Raw genomic sequence first — 15375 nt, 5'->3', positions numbered from 1 at the left:
CTCAGTTCAGTTAGCAAAGAATAAACACATTTCCTTGACAATTACAAGGGTACTAACTTCCTCACTCTGCAGTTTTCTACATTCGTAAACCATTTTCTGCCCTGTTACTCAACTTTTTACTTGTAAGTCTTGCCTCAAGAAGATTTTCAACTTCTTGAAGTTTCTACTTTTCTTGGTGGCCGTGAAGAACAGATTGCAAAGAATTGCAAAGAATGGGAATCAAATAAAAATTTATTTGAAGGAAGGGAGTAAACGATCCAACAGTCTTACATCTTCCCTCCGTACTTTGATTTTGTGGCTTGAAGACGTACAAATTAAGAAATCAGGGTATGGCTTCTACAAGTATTACTTTCACTGTAGTTCTCTAGAATTTGGTCACTTGGGAATGGCTACTTGTAACAGTACAATACACGTGACATGAGGGTTCTGCGAGAAATACAGGCGCTCTGCCGTGCCTGTGACAAGATGCCCTGAGAATGACGCTCAGAAACTGCACGTCGGAGCCAGTGGCGTCCGCTGAGCCTGGCGCGCACCTGCACCTGCTGACGGGGCAGCGCCAGACGGAGCGAGGACGTCCCTTAGTTCTACCCTCTGCGCTCTTGGACACGAGGGCCTGGGCGTCGCCACCCACAGCAGCCAGAGTAGAGGAAGCCACCTAATGCCGGACTTAGGTCCTGTGTGTCCCGGGCGCCCTGCCTCCGCGGATACCTCCGTAACTTCAAGCAGCCCAGCCCCACTTCGCTTAAAAGTGTATTTACGGTTGTCAAGGCGCACACCGAAAAGCTAGCTCCGCTTGCCCAGAGCGCGCGAGGCCTCCTAGCCTGGAAACAAGCCCCTCCCAGCGCAGCTGTCGCCGCCGCCCGCGGGCTCCTTTCACTTTCTCACGGCCAAGTCCCCCAGAGGGGCGCCGCTGCCGCCACCGGCGCTGCGCCCGCCCGACGACTCCGCCTGCACCGCCTTGCTACCAGCCCCGCCCGGACCCGCCCATCCCAACAGTTTCTGTCTGCGATTGGCACGCGCGAGCGGCAGCTTCAGTTCGCCTTTCCCATTGGCTGGGCCCTCTTGCCAGTCTGACGATTGCCCGCCACTGCCTCCGCCCTCCTGAAAAGCCGCCCTCCTATTGGAGGAGACTGCGTGCTGGAGGCGGGCGGGGAACCCGGTCCGGCCGCTTTCGGTCAATCGCAGCAGCCCAGCGCCGGGAGGGAGGGAGGCGCGCGGGTGGTTGGGGGGAACATCTGGCCGGCGCCGCCGCGTGCGTGCGTGGTGCGTCCCCCGCCCCTCCCCCTTGGCCCCCCCCCCCCGCCCGCCCCCCGGCCCGGGCTCCGCGCTCGCTCCGCGCTCGCTCGCTCCCTCGCTGTGTCTGGCAGGCTGCGGCCGCCGCTGGGCTGCTGCCATGGGGAGCCGTTGAGAGTGGGGCCTCTTCGCTCCGCCGCGCTCCTCCGACTGCCAGAGGGGGTGGGCGGGAGGGAGGGAGGGGGCAGGGGGAGCGGGCGACGGAGCCGGGATTGGGGGGCGGGGGGGCCGGGAGGGAGGGAGGGGGGGCCCGCGGAGGAGGAAGCCCACCAAGTCCGGCAGCGGCGGCAGCGGCGGCCGGGAGGCGGAGGACACGGCGGCGGCGGGGACGCGGTGACTTAGGGCCGCTCCGTGTGAGTCCCGGCGCCGGCCCCCGGCCCCGACCCGGCGCCCCCTCCGCGCCCGGGGCCCTGGCGGGCGGGGCGCCGGCTGTGCGGCCCCGGCCGGCGGGGCAGTGCGGGCAGGCGGGAGGGCGACCGGGCCCCGCGAGTGGAGTTAGTTTGTGCGGGTGGAGCTAGGGGTGGCGGGGGGCACCGCCGCAGCAGGGGCCGGGTGCGGGGCCGGGCCGCCGCAGCTGCGGGTCGGGCGGGGTGCGGCCGGTGCAGCTGCGGCGCGGGGCGCGCTCCGGCCGGTGCAGCTGCGGCGGCGCCTCTCGGGGGCGGGGGGCGCGGGGCGGGGGCTTGGGAGCGGTGCAGCTGCACGGCGCCGGGACGGCCGCGGCTCCGGGGACCCTTGCAGCTGCGGCGGCGCCCGCGGGGAGGCCCCTCCCGGGCCGGGGCAGTTGCCGGGGGCTCTCGCCGTGGCGGCAGGGAAGCGGTAGCAGCCACCCTCCCCCGGCTTCTTACGACTTTTCTTTTGTTGTTGCCGTGACCCGGGTCTGTTTTCTCGTCTGTTGTTTAAGGTGTTTTCCTGCTGCACCGGCTCTACGCCCTCCACCTCCTTCCCTGTGGTTTAACCTTCCTCTTTCCCCTAGTGTTTTATGCACAGCCAACTACGTAAAAATTTGCATTGCTTCCCACCCCCACCCCCGCCGCCTCCCTGCTCCGCACCCCTGCCCCCACCTCCTTGAAAAACAAAACCCGGCCTCACAAAACCCTCTCCGGACCTGCGGCTGCGAGGCGCAAAGAGGTTGATTTGTGGAGTGGGAGTCGCTGGACCATTGCGGTGCTCGGGACTCATTAAACTGTCACTCTCCGCCCCCCCACCCCACTGGGTAAATGGGGTGATTAATGTCTGATATATGGGAATGAGGCGAGGGCATTTGTGCAGAATAGGTGGTGTGGCTGAGGAATTTTATCTCCAAAGAGTGCCTCCTGAAATAAGCATTCATAATTATGTCATTCATCGCGAAGTTAGAGAAAGTTGGGCTTGTGACTTTGGGAAAGCAAGAAGCACGGGAGAGAGAAACTTGGCCTTTGTTACTCTTTCTTTAACTCTTGGCCATGGTTTTTCTAATGAGAACAGAGTGGTTATCACCAGGACTGTGACACTTGGCGCCTCAGGCCCCAGAGCCTTTTCTGTTCCTCACCCCCACAGGAGCCTGTGCAGACGTATTTGACATTCACAGATGTCGCAGCCCCTTTCAGGGCACCGGTCTGGCCAGCCCATGTTGCTTTCCAATTTCATCAGCCATTCGAAAAGACCCGCACATGTAGCTAAAAAACTTAACTAACTTGCTAGACCTAGGTTCCCCCACCCCTTCCCCCTTTCTCCCTGAAAGGTTTTCTTGTGATCATGAATGTTACAGAGTGACCCAAAAAAAGATTGTTATGGGACACAGATCAAGGGGAAGACAAAGTTCTGCTCTGAGGGGAAAGTCGGATCAGATACCCAGATGCAGCATTCATTTTAGGTGGCTGTAGCAGGTTATCAGTTCATTAATTTGTCTCATTGAAGTACTTTCCAGGATTTCAGAAAGTGCAGTTTCAGCTTGTTGATACTGAGAGTTGAAATTTGCATTAACTGGCAGTGTGAGAAATTTTACAGAGAAGGTAGTTTTAGATAAGTAGTTATGTAAGGGTGAAATAATGAGAACCAGGTTGAAGTCATAGTTCTGAATAGTCTTCCAACATCCTGAGACATGTATACCATTCTCTCCGCAGAGAAAAAGAAATTAAAGTGCCGTAATAATGTTGAAATGGGACTGGAGATGTCAAATGGGTTGGTTTAAAAATATCCCTAAGCTGCCTTTGAAACTAAATGTTGGAGTTGAATAAAAGTGAATCTGGATTTCCTGAATAGCACCGTGGCAAGAGTGTGCTGTCAGTATGTAAGCCAGTCCACCAACTTAAGACAGAAGTGTTGCTATTCCATAAATACAGTAGAACTCCATATGCTGAGTTTTTCAATTTCTTCTGTTAGAAAGTTTGGGGGGAAAAAAGGGAGACTTTGAAGTATTTTGTTTATACTAACAGAAGAGAAAAGTTCTCCTAAGAAAAAGCTGGTGGCAGGAGTGTAGAGGAGTAGCATATGGCATTAAAAGGAGCACAGCTGGAGGTAGCATTTCCATCTGAACATGATGTCAGAGCAGCTGACAGCCTGCCATCCCTCAGCCTTTTATTCTAACACACAGACAGGGAGTTAGTGTGTGCGGATCTGTGGTGGAGAAGGTATCTCATTCCTCTCTAACATCATCTCCACTTTGCATCTGTCTCTCTTAGTCTGCTTTTTTTCCACCGATGTAACAGACCTGGAGCCAGCGAGACTCAGAGGAAAAGACTTAATCAGGTTTATGTGTCCTAAAGGTAGGAGTAGCAAGAGATTAGATTGAGCATATTTCTGTTTTGGTGTTTTGTATATTTAATTTTTAAAAAAAATCACATTACTTTTCTAATCCAGTTTAGGAGTAAAATGTGGAATTGAGTATTAAATGAACATCTTATTGGCATTGAAAGTCTTGGGCTTGTCTAGTTTTAATTTTTATCCCATTTTGCTTGAGCGGTAAAGAACTTTACAGAATATTTCAAGTTTTGAGATGTTAAGAAAGGCTTTGAAATACTTCTTTTTGAGATCACTTCGGATTAAAATGCTTTTTTGTTGTTGTTCACTGCTATTTAGATTCCTTTTGCTTTTGGAGTCGGGGTGGGGGGGGAGAGAAACAGTAAACTGTTTGGAATCCAGCATTCAAACTTATATGAGAAGATTATTCTAGTTAAGAAGCTAGATTGTTGTGTAATTAATTCCACTGTGAAACTTTATTCTTCAAAACATTCAGCAGCACTACTCACTGAAACATACAGCTGTAGTGCTTTTGAAACCAAAGGTTTTTTTTAAAAGAAAAAAAAAAAAAAACTTTTGTCCCCAAGAGAATAGTTTGACTGGTTTCCTCATTTCTCTCTCAAATATATACTTAAGAGATCTTTTATTTCAGCATAACGATAATTATTTGCAGGAGTTTTTGTGTTAGCGACTAATTTAGAACTTGTAGATTTGAGCTGCCTGAATTGGCCAGACAGCTGTAATCGCACTCCTCTATTCTTAATCTCTTTATCTGGGCAGCAGCTGCCATATGGCCACAGTCAGCTGGATCAGATGTTTATAAGCTTCCTTCTTCGTCCCTCTCTGTCCTCTCAGCCTCCTAATTTGATCACGGCTACCTTGTGAGCTGCCCTCCAATCTTTATTTTTAGCCCTCTCAAGGATTAGGATTGATGTTAGCTGTGGGGCACTTAAAGTGATTGTATTGTAAATCTTGGTTTATTCTAGCAGTGGCATCTTGCAGAATGTATTGGGTTAGGCTGAAAGTTTTAGTCCATCTTGGGCAAAGTGTAGAAGCAGCAGGGGAGTAATTTTTAAATACTAAATTAATATGTATCCATTCCCCAAATGCACTTTTTGAGCTGGATGATGTGGAACCTTGGTTCTAGTCATAGGAAAGGGGAAGTCGGGCTTTCTTTATTTTTAGGGAGTTGAATTTTGCAGTTGAATTTTGACCCTTTGTACATCTGCGTCTCCCCACCCTCCATTTTACCCTTTTTCACCAGAAACTAAGGGCAGCGATGCACATTTGAAAGAATAAAGGCTATTTCAGAATATATCAAGTTATGTTGAAACAAAGTATTTTCTGTTGACTGAGGTATGGCAGAGTAAAAAAAAAAAATAGTTTCTCTTTTACTAGCAAGGCTTTTTTTGGTATGTCGAACCTGTACAGCTTTTGAGTTTCATTTAAATGTAATATGCCTTTACTTAAAAGTTTGTATTAATTTTAATATAGAACTCATTTTGGTATGCAACAGATCAAAGTTAAGATGAGAATTTTCAGAGTTAAGTAAAGCCCTTCTGGTTTTTAATATTCTAAATGTACAGATTTTACAAAGAAATACAATCATTTCTTTTCTTAATTCATAAAAAAAAATTTTGGATTTGTTCATAGTAAGGATGATCTTTTCCATCTGTTCGTGTAGTTCCTTCTGATCTCGTACATGTGTGCTATACCTGCAAATCTTAAGGCATTAACATCTGTTTTTATACACAAGGCTTTTGTTGTTTTAACACTCTGACTTTAAAAGTAAGTTGTTTGCTGATTTCTGGACTAATTATGCGATTTCTTTTTTTTTTCCTTGATTCAGCCAAATGTGTGTGTTTAAATCGTGCTTTCTAAGTGCAGTCAGGTATCAAAAGTAATAAAAAAGGATGGTTGAACAAGTTTTCTGAATCTTCCAGAATGTGTTTGCGACTTTTCTTTGTTCATTATTTGAGTTGTTCCCTTTGAGAATAAAACTATTTTGTAGGTTTTGTAGGACATAATTTGATGATTAGAGTTAGTTAAATTTCTTCTGAAAGAGACCTAAATTCGTACTCTCAGTAAGACTGTATTGAAATGAAGACTTTTAAAACTTGACTAAAAGTTCAGGGAAGGTGGAGACGCATCAGAGACTGTTTGGCTGGAGTAAGAAGTTTCGAAAGCGTACATTTTTCTTCTCACACTTGGTTTTGTGTGTGTGTGTGTGATTTGGTAGTGCTTGGGTCATAAGCCTGATTAAAATTCAGGGACATGTACCTCCGAGGCCCAAGCTGATTTTTTTTTTTAAGTGGGGACTAGAGCATTGAAAAGTTGTTCCTAACCAGACTCTCATGAGAAATTTCTCTCTTCCCAGGTTATGAAGACAGTATGGAGTTTCCAGACCATAGTAGACATTTGCTGCAGTGTCTGAGCGAGCAGAGACATCAGGGTTTTCTTTGTGACTGCACTGTTCTGGTGGGAGATGCCCAGTTCCGAGCGCACCGAGCTGTACTGGCTTCATGCAGCATGTATTTCCACCTCTTTTACAAGGACCAGCTGGACAAAAGAGACATTGTTCATCTGAACAGCGACATTGTTACAGCCCCAGCCTTCGCTCTCCTGCTTGAATTCATGTATGAAGGGAAACTCCAGTTCAAAGACTTGCCCATTGAAGACGTGCTAGCAGCTGCCAGTTATCTCCACATGTATGACATTGTCAAAGTCTGCAAAAAGAAGCTGAAAGAGAAAGCCACCACGGAGGCAGACAGCACCAAAAAGGAAGAAGATGCTTCAAGTTGTTCGGACAAAGTCGAGAGCCTCTCGGATGGCAGCAGCCACATGGCAGGCGATTTGCCCAGTGATGAAGATGAAGGGGAAGATGAGAAACTGAACATCTTGCCCAGCAAAAGGGACTTGGCGGCCGAGCCTGGGAACATGTGGATGCGATTGCCCTCGGACTCAGCAGGCATCCCCCAGGCTGGCGGAGAGGCAGAGCCACACGCCACAGCAGCTGGAAAAACAGTAGCCAGCCCCTGCAGCTCAACAGAGTCTTTGTCCCAGAGGTCTGTCACCTCCGTGAGGGATTCGGCAGATGTTGACTGTGTGCTGGACCTGTCTGTCAAGTCCAGCCTTTCAGGAGTTGAAAATCTGAACAGCTCTTATTTCTCTTCACAGGACGTGCTGAGAAGCAACCTGGTGCAGGTGAAGGTGGAGAAAGAGGCTTCCTGTGATGAGAGTGATGTTGGCACTAATGACTATGACATGGAACATAGCACTGTGAAAGAGAGTGTGAGCACTAATAACAGGGTACAGTATGAGCCGGCCCATCTGGCTCCTCTGAGGGAGGACTCGGTCCTGAGGGAGCTGGAGCGGGAGGACAAAGCCAGCGACGACGAGATGATGACCCCCGAGAGCGAGCGGGTCCAGGTGGAGGGCGGCATGGAGAGCAGCCTGCTGCCCTACGTCTCCAACATCCTGAGCCCGGCCGGCCAGATCTTCATGTGCCCCCTGTGCAACAAGGTCTTCCCCAGCCCGCACATCCTGCAGATCCACCTGAGCACGCACTTCCGCGAGCAGGACGGCCTGCGCAGCAAGCCGGCCGCCGACGTCAACGTGCCCACCTGCTCGCTGTGCGGGAAGACATTCTCCTGCATGTACACCCTGAAGCGCCACGAGAGGACTCACTCGGGCGAGAAGCCCTACACGTGCACGCAGTGCGGCAAGAGCTTCCAGTACTCGCACAACCTGAGCCGCCACGCCGTGGTGCACACGCGCGAGAAGCCGCACGCCTGCAAGTGGTGTGAGCGCAGGTTCACGCAGTCCGGGGACCTGTACCGGCACATCCGCAAGTTCCACTGTGAGTTGGTGAACTCCTTGTCGGTCAAAAGCGAGGCGCTGAGCCTGCCCGCGGTCAGAGACTGGACCTTAGAAGATAGCTCTCAAGAACTCTGGAAATAATTTTATATATATATATATAAATAATATATATATACCTATATATAAATAGATCTCTATATAGTTGTGGTACGGTCTAAAAGCAGTCTCGTTTCCTGGAACTGAAAGGTTGGGATATTAACTTGTTTTTGCACTTTAGAATAGCATGAGAATCTCACTAATTTAGCATCCTGATTAAAGGAACTTTAGAGCAAGTCGGAGAATAGAGAGGTGTTTTTTTCTTCCTTTCTTTCGAGGGGGTAGGGGAAGTAAGCCAATAAGAACCTTTGAAACAAATCGTCCTATCACAAAATGCTTTCATAGGGTCTGTTTTGTCAGCACTGCGGTGTCTTTTGAGCTCTCTCCTTTTTCCCACTTTTTCTTTTTTTTAAAAGGAGAAATTCCCTCCAGTTTTATTAGCCTCTTTATATGTCTCAAATTGCATGAATCTTTTCTGGCTGTTGGAAACCTGAATGCTTTTAGACCCAAATGGAAAATTTCTGAAATGCTGGATTATCTATTTTTAAACAAGCAGTTGACTTAAAACTTTCTGTGGCAACTTCTGGTTTTCTGACGGTTCCCAATGAGAGAAATTCTGAAAGTACACTGGGATCACTGGGACGCTGTCTTTGTGAAGGTTTGCTTGGGATGAAAAAGGATATTGCAGCTTCAGCAGTGTTGAACTGTGTGTTGAAAAATGTGAATTACTGTTATTGTATACTGTAATTGATTACATGGGCTGGGGGGGGTGTCAAAGGACTTGACAGGTTGTGTTGATGCTCTTAGTTGAGTCTTGAAAAGTAAATATTAACGCTACAGAAATGCATGAGTTTCAATATATTTTTTGTCTTTGTTTGCATTGTATAACTTTAACGAGTGAGTTTAAAATTATTTAATTTCCTTAGAGAAATAGCACCATTTGAAAAAAAAAAACCTGGTGTTATGAAGAACGTTAATGCACTGTTTTTATTTTTATTTTATATAATTTAAATTGACTTTCCCACTGTCTTTAAGTTGAAACTGTTAAGCTGAATAAAAACTTAAGCTGCAAATTGATAACTTCGCTACATAACAAGGAAAATATAAATGTTTACAAATGGCTTAAAGATCTGCATGTGCAGTGTGCATTTATAACAAAACTTCTGATTGCACAAAACCCAGGCCAGCTCAAAGTTTAGATGTACACATTTACCCAGTTGAGCGTTTTTAGAGTAACTACTGCACAAATTGACAATAGGTCATTTTTTTTTTCCTCCCCTTTTCTTTTTCTTTCCTTCCTTTCCCCTCCCTTCCTCCCTCCATCCCTTACCCCCCATCCCCTCCCCCATCCCCCCCACACCCCCAACTCATGAAAAGATTCTATGGACTGAAAAAGCCCCAGGCTGAATGGACTGGACTGCCTTGATTGACACGGGGAAGGGGGTTAGTAGACTATGTGTATCGCGGCAGCAGAGGCTGCAGCCCAACGTGTGGTTTAATGACCTGCACGCAGGGCAAAAGCATTTTGCACAGTGTTTGTTTTCCTGTCTTGCACTTACAAATAAGGTCTATGGGAGTAGCATGGAAAACGTTTGCTGTTTTTCCCTTTTTTTTTTTTAAAATTGCTTTTGTTTAAAATTTGATCGCCTTAACTACTGTAAACATAGCCTATTTTTGTGCTTAAGATACTGAATGGAAAACTCCATTGTGTGTTGCTGGACTGTTTCGGAAATATTTGGTCAAATGTGTGTTAATTTGGCTGTAATGGCATTTAAAGCAAACAAACAAACAAAAAAAGCTGTGAAAATGGCCTTGGAGCATTATCTTTAGTTACTTGAAGAGTTTCTAGTTTTTTTAAAGTACAGTTTATGTTAAGATAATTTTTATTAATTTAGAGAAGACAATCAATGTCTGTGAGAAAACGGACTTTCTTTTGGATTTTCTTTTTGTGGTCATTGTGAGTGATTGCTTTTTCCTTTTATTAGTTTCACATTCTTCCTTTGTTCTAAAACTTAGACTGACATCTAGCTTTGACAATCATAGTATGTTTTATTTTCCTGAGGGGGGAATAACTTATAATGCTGTTTAGTTTTGTACTATTGGTGTGTTGGTGAATTTTTAAACTGTGTGCTAACTGCAATAAATTATATGAACTGAGAATTTTTGTGTGTTTTCAAAATTATGATTATGTACTATATAGATCCTAAATATGTATCATACATGGCATCTTTATTTTTAATATTAATTCTATTCCGAGTTTATGAATTATTAGATTACTTTAAATCACTCAGATAGAAGTATTCAGACATTTTGCTTCTAGTCATTTAAGAAGATACTAAATGCACATTTAAAAAAATGTGACCCAATTTCTACAACCTGGATCAGGAACGTGAAGATGGCAGCATAGATTTTTCATAATACACTGTACAACTACTAATCCATACCCCATAAGTCATATTTTCATGGGTAATCTTAAGTTGATTGGTCAAATCTATTTTTCTATGTTCTGGCTTAAGTGGAAAATTGTAGGAGACCGGATGTCTTAATTTGGAAAACTGCTTGGCTAATGACTGGAATTTTAGGCAATTGAATTAGCAGGCATTTGATTGTTCAAGAATAGCTGTATACATCCTCTTTGTTGCTGGGAGAAGTCAAAAGTTCTCAGGTTTTAATTCTTAAGGTTTAACTTTAAAATGTGATTAAGTACATGCAACCATTTAAAAAACTGTTCCCTAATTTTTGTGATCGTCCCAGCTTCATGCTTGCCTGATGGGTCTTGTCAGGGTGAGAAACATTTGCTGGCTGACCTAAAGAATCGACAGAACACTAACTCACACATGCTGAGGGTCCAGTTGTCTTTAAGTGTGAGCAAGGCTGGCACCAACCTGAGAGTTTTTACAAATTCTGGAATCTATAATTGTCCATACTCTTCCAGGATATCCTTAAAGGTACCTATGAAAATACAGTTTTACATGATTACTGTCAAAATTAAATACATTTATATTAAATGACCCATAGTAAGGTTAATATTCTTAATTTCAATAGAAATAATATATAAGGTCTGGAGCTTGAAAGTGTACCATATGTAAGTTCCCTGTTGTCTTTGGATGGGAATCCCAAAAGATTATAAAGCACCATCGGTAATTTATTATTCTACTTGGGATCCTACCTTTCCCTTTTTTTTTGGTTGACACAGGATTTCAGTTACATGAAACTCACTTGGTTTTAACCAACCAAACATTGTTTGACATGAAAGGAGAATATACATTTGAATTTCTTGGGCAGTTAGTTACGGGGTGGGAGGGTGAGTAGGACCTGTGTCTTCAGTTCCTATGCTATCTGGTCAGAGTGTCTCGAAGCTTTCAGAAGATGTTGAGAGTTATAATTTAGTTCCACAGACTAGCATCTAATTTTAAATGAGCATTATTTTAAACTTAGCTGGATGCACTTACAAAAAGTATTTTGACATGAAATTTGGAAGAAGTAACTCCTTAAAACACTTCTTGCAACATGGACAAATTACACAAATCACCATGTTTGATAAGTGAAGGAATCAGTTGTTCATTCACTACATTTTTAAAAAAGGAAATTAATTGGTCATGTAATCACATTGGAAACTATTCAAATTGATCTCACCTTTGACATTGGGCTGACATATAAGTATACTTTAAATATGGGGTTTCATTTACTTTTGAAAACATCTGTTTCGTTCAGATAATTATTCCCTAGATTAATGTGGGCCCAGCTTTGTGTGTAAGGTGTACCCTAGGGAATATCCCAGAGCTATCCAGTGTTAAGGATACTGGTTTTGGATTTCCTTTCTAGTTAATTATGCTATCAGATTAATAGGTAAATCAAATAGAGTTTTTTTTTTTTCCAATAGACATGATCTACAAACAAGTATTGGAAGATTAGGAAAAGGTGAACATTTTATTAAAATTATATAATAGCTCACATTAAAATGGCTGAAATACTCCTTTTCTTCCAGGTAAAACAAAAATTTTGAACTGTTATTAAAGAAATAATCGGTTTTCTTAACCTCAGAAGTAATACAACTTAAAGAATCTTGAATCTCCCAAGTTTGATCAATAGAACACAAAACATAAAAACTTGACTTTAAAAGTCCTATTGTACCAGATAAAGAATTTTTTAAAAGAATCTTACCATCTCAAAATTTATTGTATGACTACATTTTATTCTTATAAAAGCTTAAAACATTCTTTCATTTCTAATATGAGGGAAACTCACATACATCTGGATAGGAAACTCAAATTTTAGTTTTAATTTGTAGATATTGATCTAACTTTTCATTGTAATTATTTAAATGTTTGAAACTTACTAATAAGGCGCAGTGATCGAGGAAGTGTGAATTTTGAAATGCTGGACTGGAAGACTCGATCCTTTTATTTAATGTCATTTGACATGAAAACACTAGAAATAATACCATTTTTATTTTAAAAAGAAAGCAATTATTTTTTAAAAGCAAATAAAGTTTTAGGAGTTTCATTGTGGCTAATTGCCCAAATTTATTACACTGATAGGATTTTGTCCCTTTTGTTAAACACGTCCTACTCTGACCTGCTGAAACATGGCAAAATATCTTTGTAGGTGATCCTTTGGTCCAAAATGTAGAACCACTTATCTTTTGACTGTCAGTGTAGTTACGTAGACAGAAGCATTGTATGTTTCTAGCCTTCCCAACTCAGATTTTTTTTAATATAAAAGGAGGGCTAAAGCAATCAGATCATACTGACACCGGAGGTTTTTAGAAATATTAGTTTATTTACAGAGACATTTTAGAAGTGAAACTGTCAACATTTTGCAAACTGATCGGTTAAAAATCTTAGTGTTTGTAATTCCTTGTGAAAAACTGAACTCCATATATAAAACATTGTAACAAGGAACTGTGAGGTCATAGAAATGAAACTTGAAAAGTTGCTCCTTTAAGCCCAATTAAAAGTGTCTGCGTACACTAAATAATTTGTTGATTTAATTGTCTAGATAATTCAGGCTCATAGAAGCCTAAATATTCAAGCACCTGAAAGAAAGCTGACTTTTTTGAGAGAAATAAACTAGTTGACTTTCCTGGTTCTATTCGAACATTTACTGTTAATCACGATCCCTGGGTTTATGTGAAGGGTAGTTTGCAAAATGATTCTGTCAAAACTAAAATTTTCTTGAATTTCAGGTTCTTGTCCCTGCCCCCTACCCTTTCTAATTGTCTTCAGAAATGGGTTTGCAGTTGAGCTCGAATTTTGCTATAGGAGGCAATTCTCTCTAGTTCGTTTGGCATGAGAGGAGCAAAAACCCAATTTGGCTTTAAAATGTAGCACATTAGTCAGTAACAGTTTCAGTGAGGATATTTAGAGTGGCTTTGAGAGGCCGTGTGACACAGATAGAGAGTCCATTCACGGAAGTGATTTATTTACACTTTATTATAATCTCTGTAGTTAATCATTAAATCAAGTAGCTTTTACTCAATGTCAACATGCATGCTTAACATGACTATATAGGAATTTTTAAAAAGACATATTGGCCTAAATATTCACATTTGTAGAAAGTTTATTTGTAGTTAATATGAAGTGGTACGTGAAAAATGTATTTGAATATTTGTAAACTCTTATAGGCTATAGTAACTCGTTGCTTGAATACATAATCATGTAAGTACAATGGTACTGAGCTTGAAAGAATAGTGTAACCTTATTTATGTGTGCTGTGACAAATCAGAGCTAACTTTTGATGTGAAAGAGCTTAAGAGAATAAAACTTAACCATGTAGAATTTTAAAAGAGATTACTTGAAACTATGTGTAAATAAGGGCATATTCACCTCATTAAAAAAAAATCATTCCCTGGTTCAGTGTACACTTCACCTTTGAGGGGATTACAAAACACCCTGACATTTAGTTATATATGTCTATTGCTCTGAAATGATCTGTGATCAAAGTAGGAGCATTTAAGCTTTTAATCTAAATCTCTTAAACACAGAAAAATTATATGCATATTATATGTATGTACATATGTACCTTTTTTTGTGGATCATTTATTTGGAACTGTGTCGTGCAAACGAGCTCTTTGGTAATGCTGAAATGCCTATTGCATGTTTACTAGACAGGCAACAAGGCTTCCTAGAGTATCTATTTGGGTAAGTTTTAGAAAAGCACAATGATACAATAATAGACAATTAAAAACATTTAAGAAAAACATTTATTGTTTGTGAACCATAGCCACAGTTTATGCCATCTATTCATTTTTAGGGGGAAAAAAATCCATTTCTTCTCATTTATAGCTGTTTCTCTGTGTACTTAAAATCCTCATTGACTAGAAGAAATTTGAGCATAAAGCCGTATTCCAAGAAAATAATTTATAAGGTTATTTCTATAACTAACTGCCTTTGAGAAAGAGGGTCTCTTAAGTGTGACAGGAGGGAGAAATGGTACAGGTTTATATTCAAAGCATAGACATTATACACATGCTTTTATTGCAGAATTTAAGGTCTCTTCAGTATCCCCAAGATCTTGCAATTGAATAAATGAAAAAGAAACTAAAGGCTGGCAGATGGACTACCCTTTAGGTTTTTATTTTTGTTGAGATACAAACTAAAATTCATATTTTATAGTCTGCTCTGTTTTTGTCAGTGTCCTTTATTCATTATAAGAGGGCAAATTTTATGCATTGAGTAATTTTGGACACCGTTGCCATGGACCTTTTTCAACCAAGTTGTTTTTGTGTGTGAATTTCTACCATTTTGAAAAAATTGAAGTACATTTGAATGAAAACTACATATGAGGTTGGCCCTATTTACCTCTCTGCACCAGCAACCCACAGACATATATCCAAGGTCAGAGCCTGTTCACCCAGGGGCTGAGGCATTTTCAGTTGCTCAGTGTAATAAACCACGCTGAACTCTATGAAATCCTTAGGTTAAGAGAAAAAAATGAGAGGATATGTTGAGGCACAATGAAGTTTTGTTTTTCATACTAAGTGTGAAGTCTAGAAAACGTAATTTCTCACATTCTATTTATGTTATTTGACTTGAGGGATGCCTCAAAGCAGTACTGGAGTCACTTATGTGCAAAATGGGGAGGGAGGGTGGGTTTGTCATCTATTTAATTTGCTTTGTAAAGGTGCTTATCTTGCAGTAAAAATAATACTTTAGTCAAAATACAGGCGGTTTGTAGGCTTGACCAGCATGGAAGAATTTTAAATGATTGAAGTGTTTCTGTTTAAAAGTCAGTCAAACAATGCCCTCAAAGTATGAGGCAATCAATCCTCATATTGTTATTCTTATTTAATGATACATGTATAATTTTTTCTCTCTCCTAAAATAACATAACTCTTAAGTCGTATAAACAAAAACATTTCCCAGCTTACATCTGTATCCTAAATTTTAAAATTTGCATTCTGGGCTGGTTGCTTTTAAAATAATGAATTAATTTGGTTATTCAAAT

At 42.2% G+C, this 15375-nt stretch overlaps 1 protein-coding gene across 5 annotated transcripts; it reads left to right on the top strand.

Annotated features, from left to right (window-relative positions):
• The first annotated feature begins 1557 nt into the window (after positions 1 to 1557).
• Positions 1558 to 8138, top strand: ZBTB18 (zinc finger and BTB domain containing 18). 5 transcript variants are annotated; one of them, XM_069545516.1, is made up of 3 exons: positions 1602 to 1646; positions 3954 to 4037; positions 6389 to 8138. In XM_069545516.1, exons 2-3 carry the CDS (start codon positions 4025 to 4027, stop codon positions 7969 to 7971), a joined length of 1596 nt encoding a protein of 531 aa, XP_069401617.1. In that variant the 5' UTR covers positions 1602 to 1646; positions 3954 to 4024; the 3' UTR covers positions 7972 to 8138. The 5 variants fall into 5 exon arrangements, with proteins under 5 accessions (XP_069401618.1, XP_069401617.1, XP_069401619.1 ...); XM_069545515.1 differs by lacking the exon at positions 1602 to 1646 and adding an exon at positions 2423 to 2506; XM_069545519.1 differs by lacking the exon at positions 1602 to 1646 and having other exon boundaries at positions 2530 to 4037; positions 6389 to 7076; positions 7189 to 7232.
• The last annotated feature ends 7237 nt before the right edge of the window (positions 8139 to 15375 follow it).

The sequence above is a fragment of the Ovis canadensis genome, chromosome 12 (assembly GCF_042477335.2).
Source record: "Ovis canadensis isolate MfBH-ARS-UI-01 breed Bighorn chromosome 12, ARS-UI_OviCan_v2, whole genome shotgun sequence".
In the NCBI taxonomy this organism is placed as follows: domain Eukaryota; kingdom Metazoa; phylum Chordata; class Mammalia; order Artiodactyla; family Bovidae; genus Ovis; species Ovis canadensis.
Note: the sequence above shows the minus strand (reverse complement) of the source record. Positions and strands in the feature narration are given on the sequence as shown.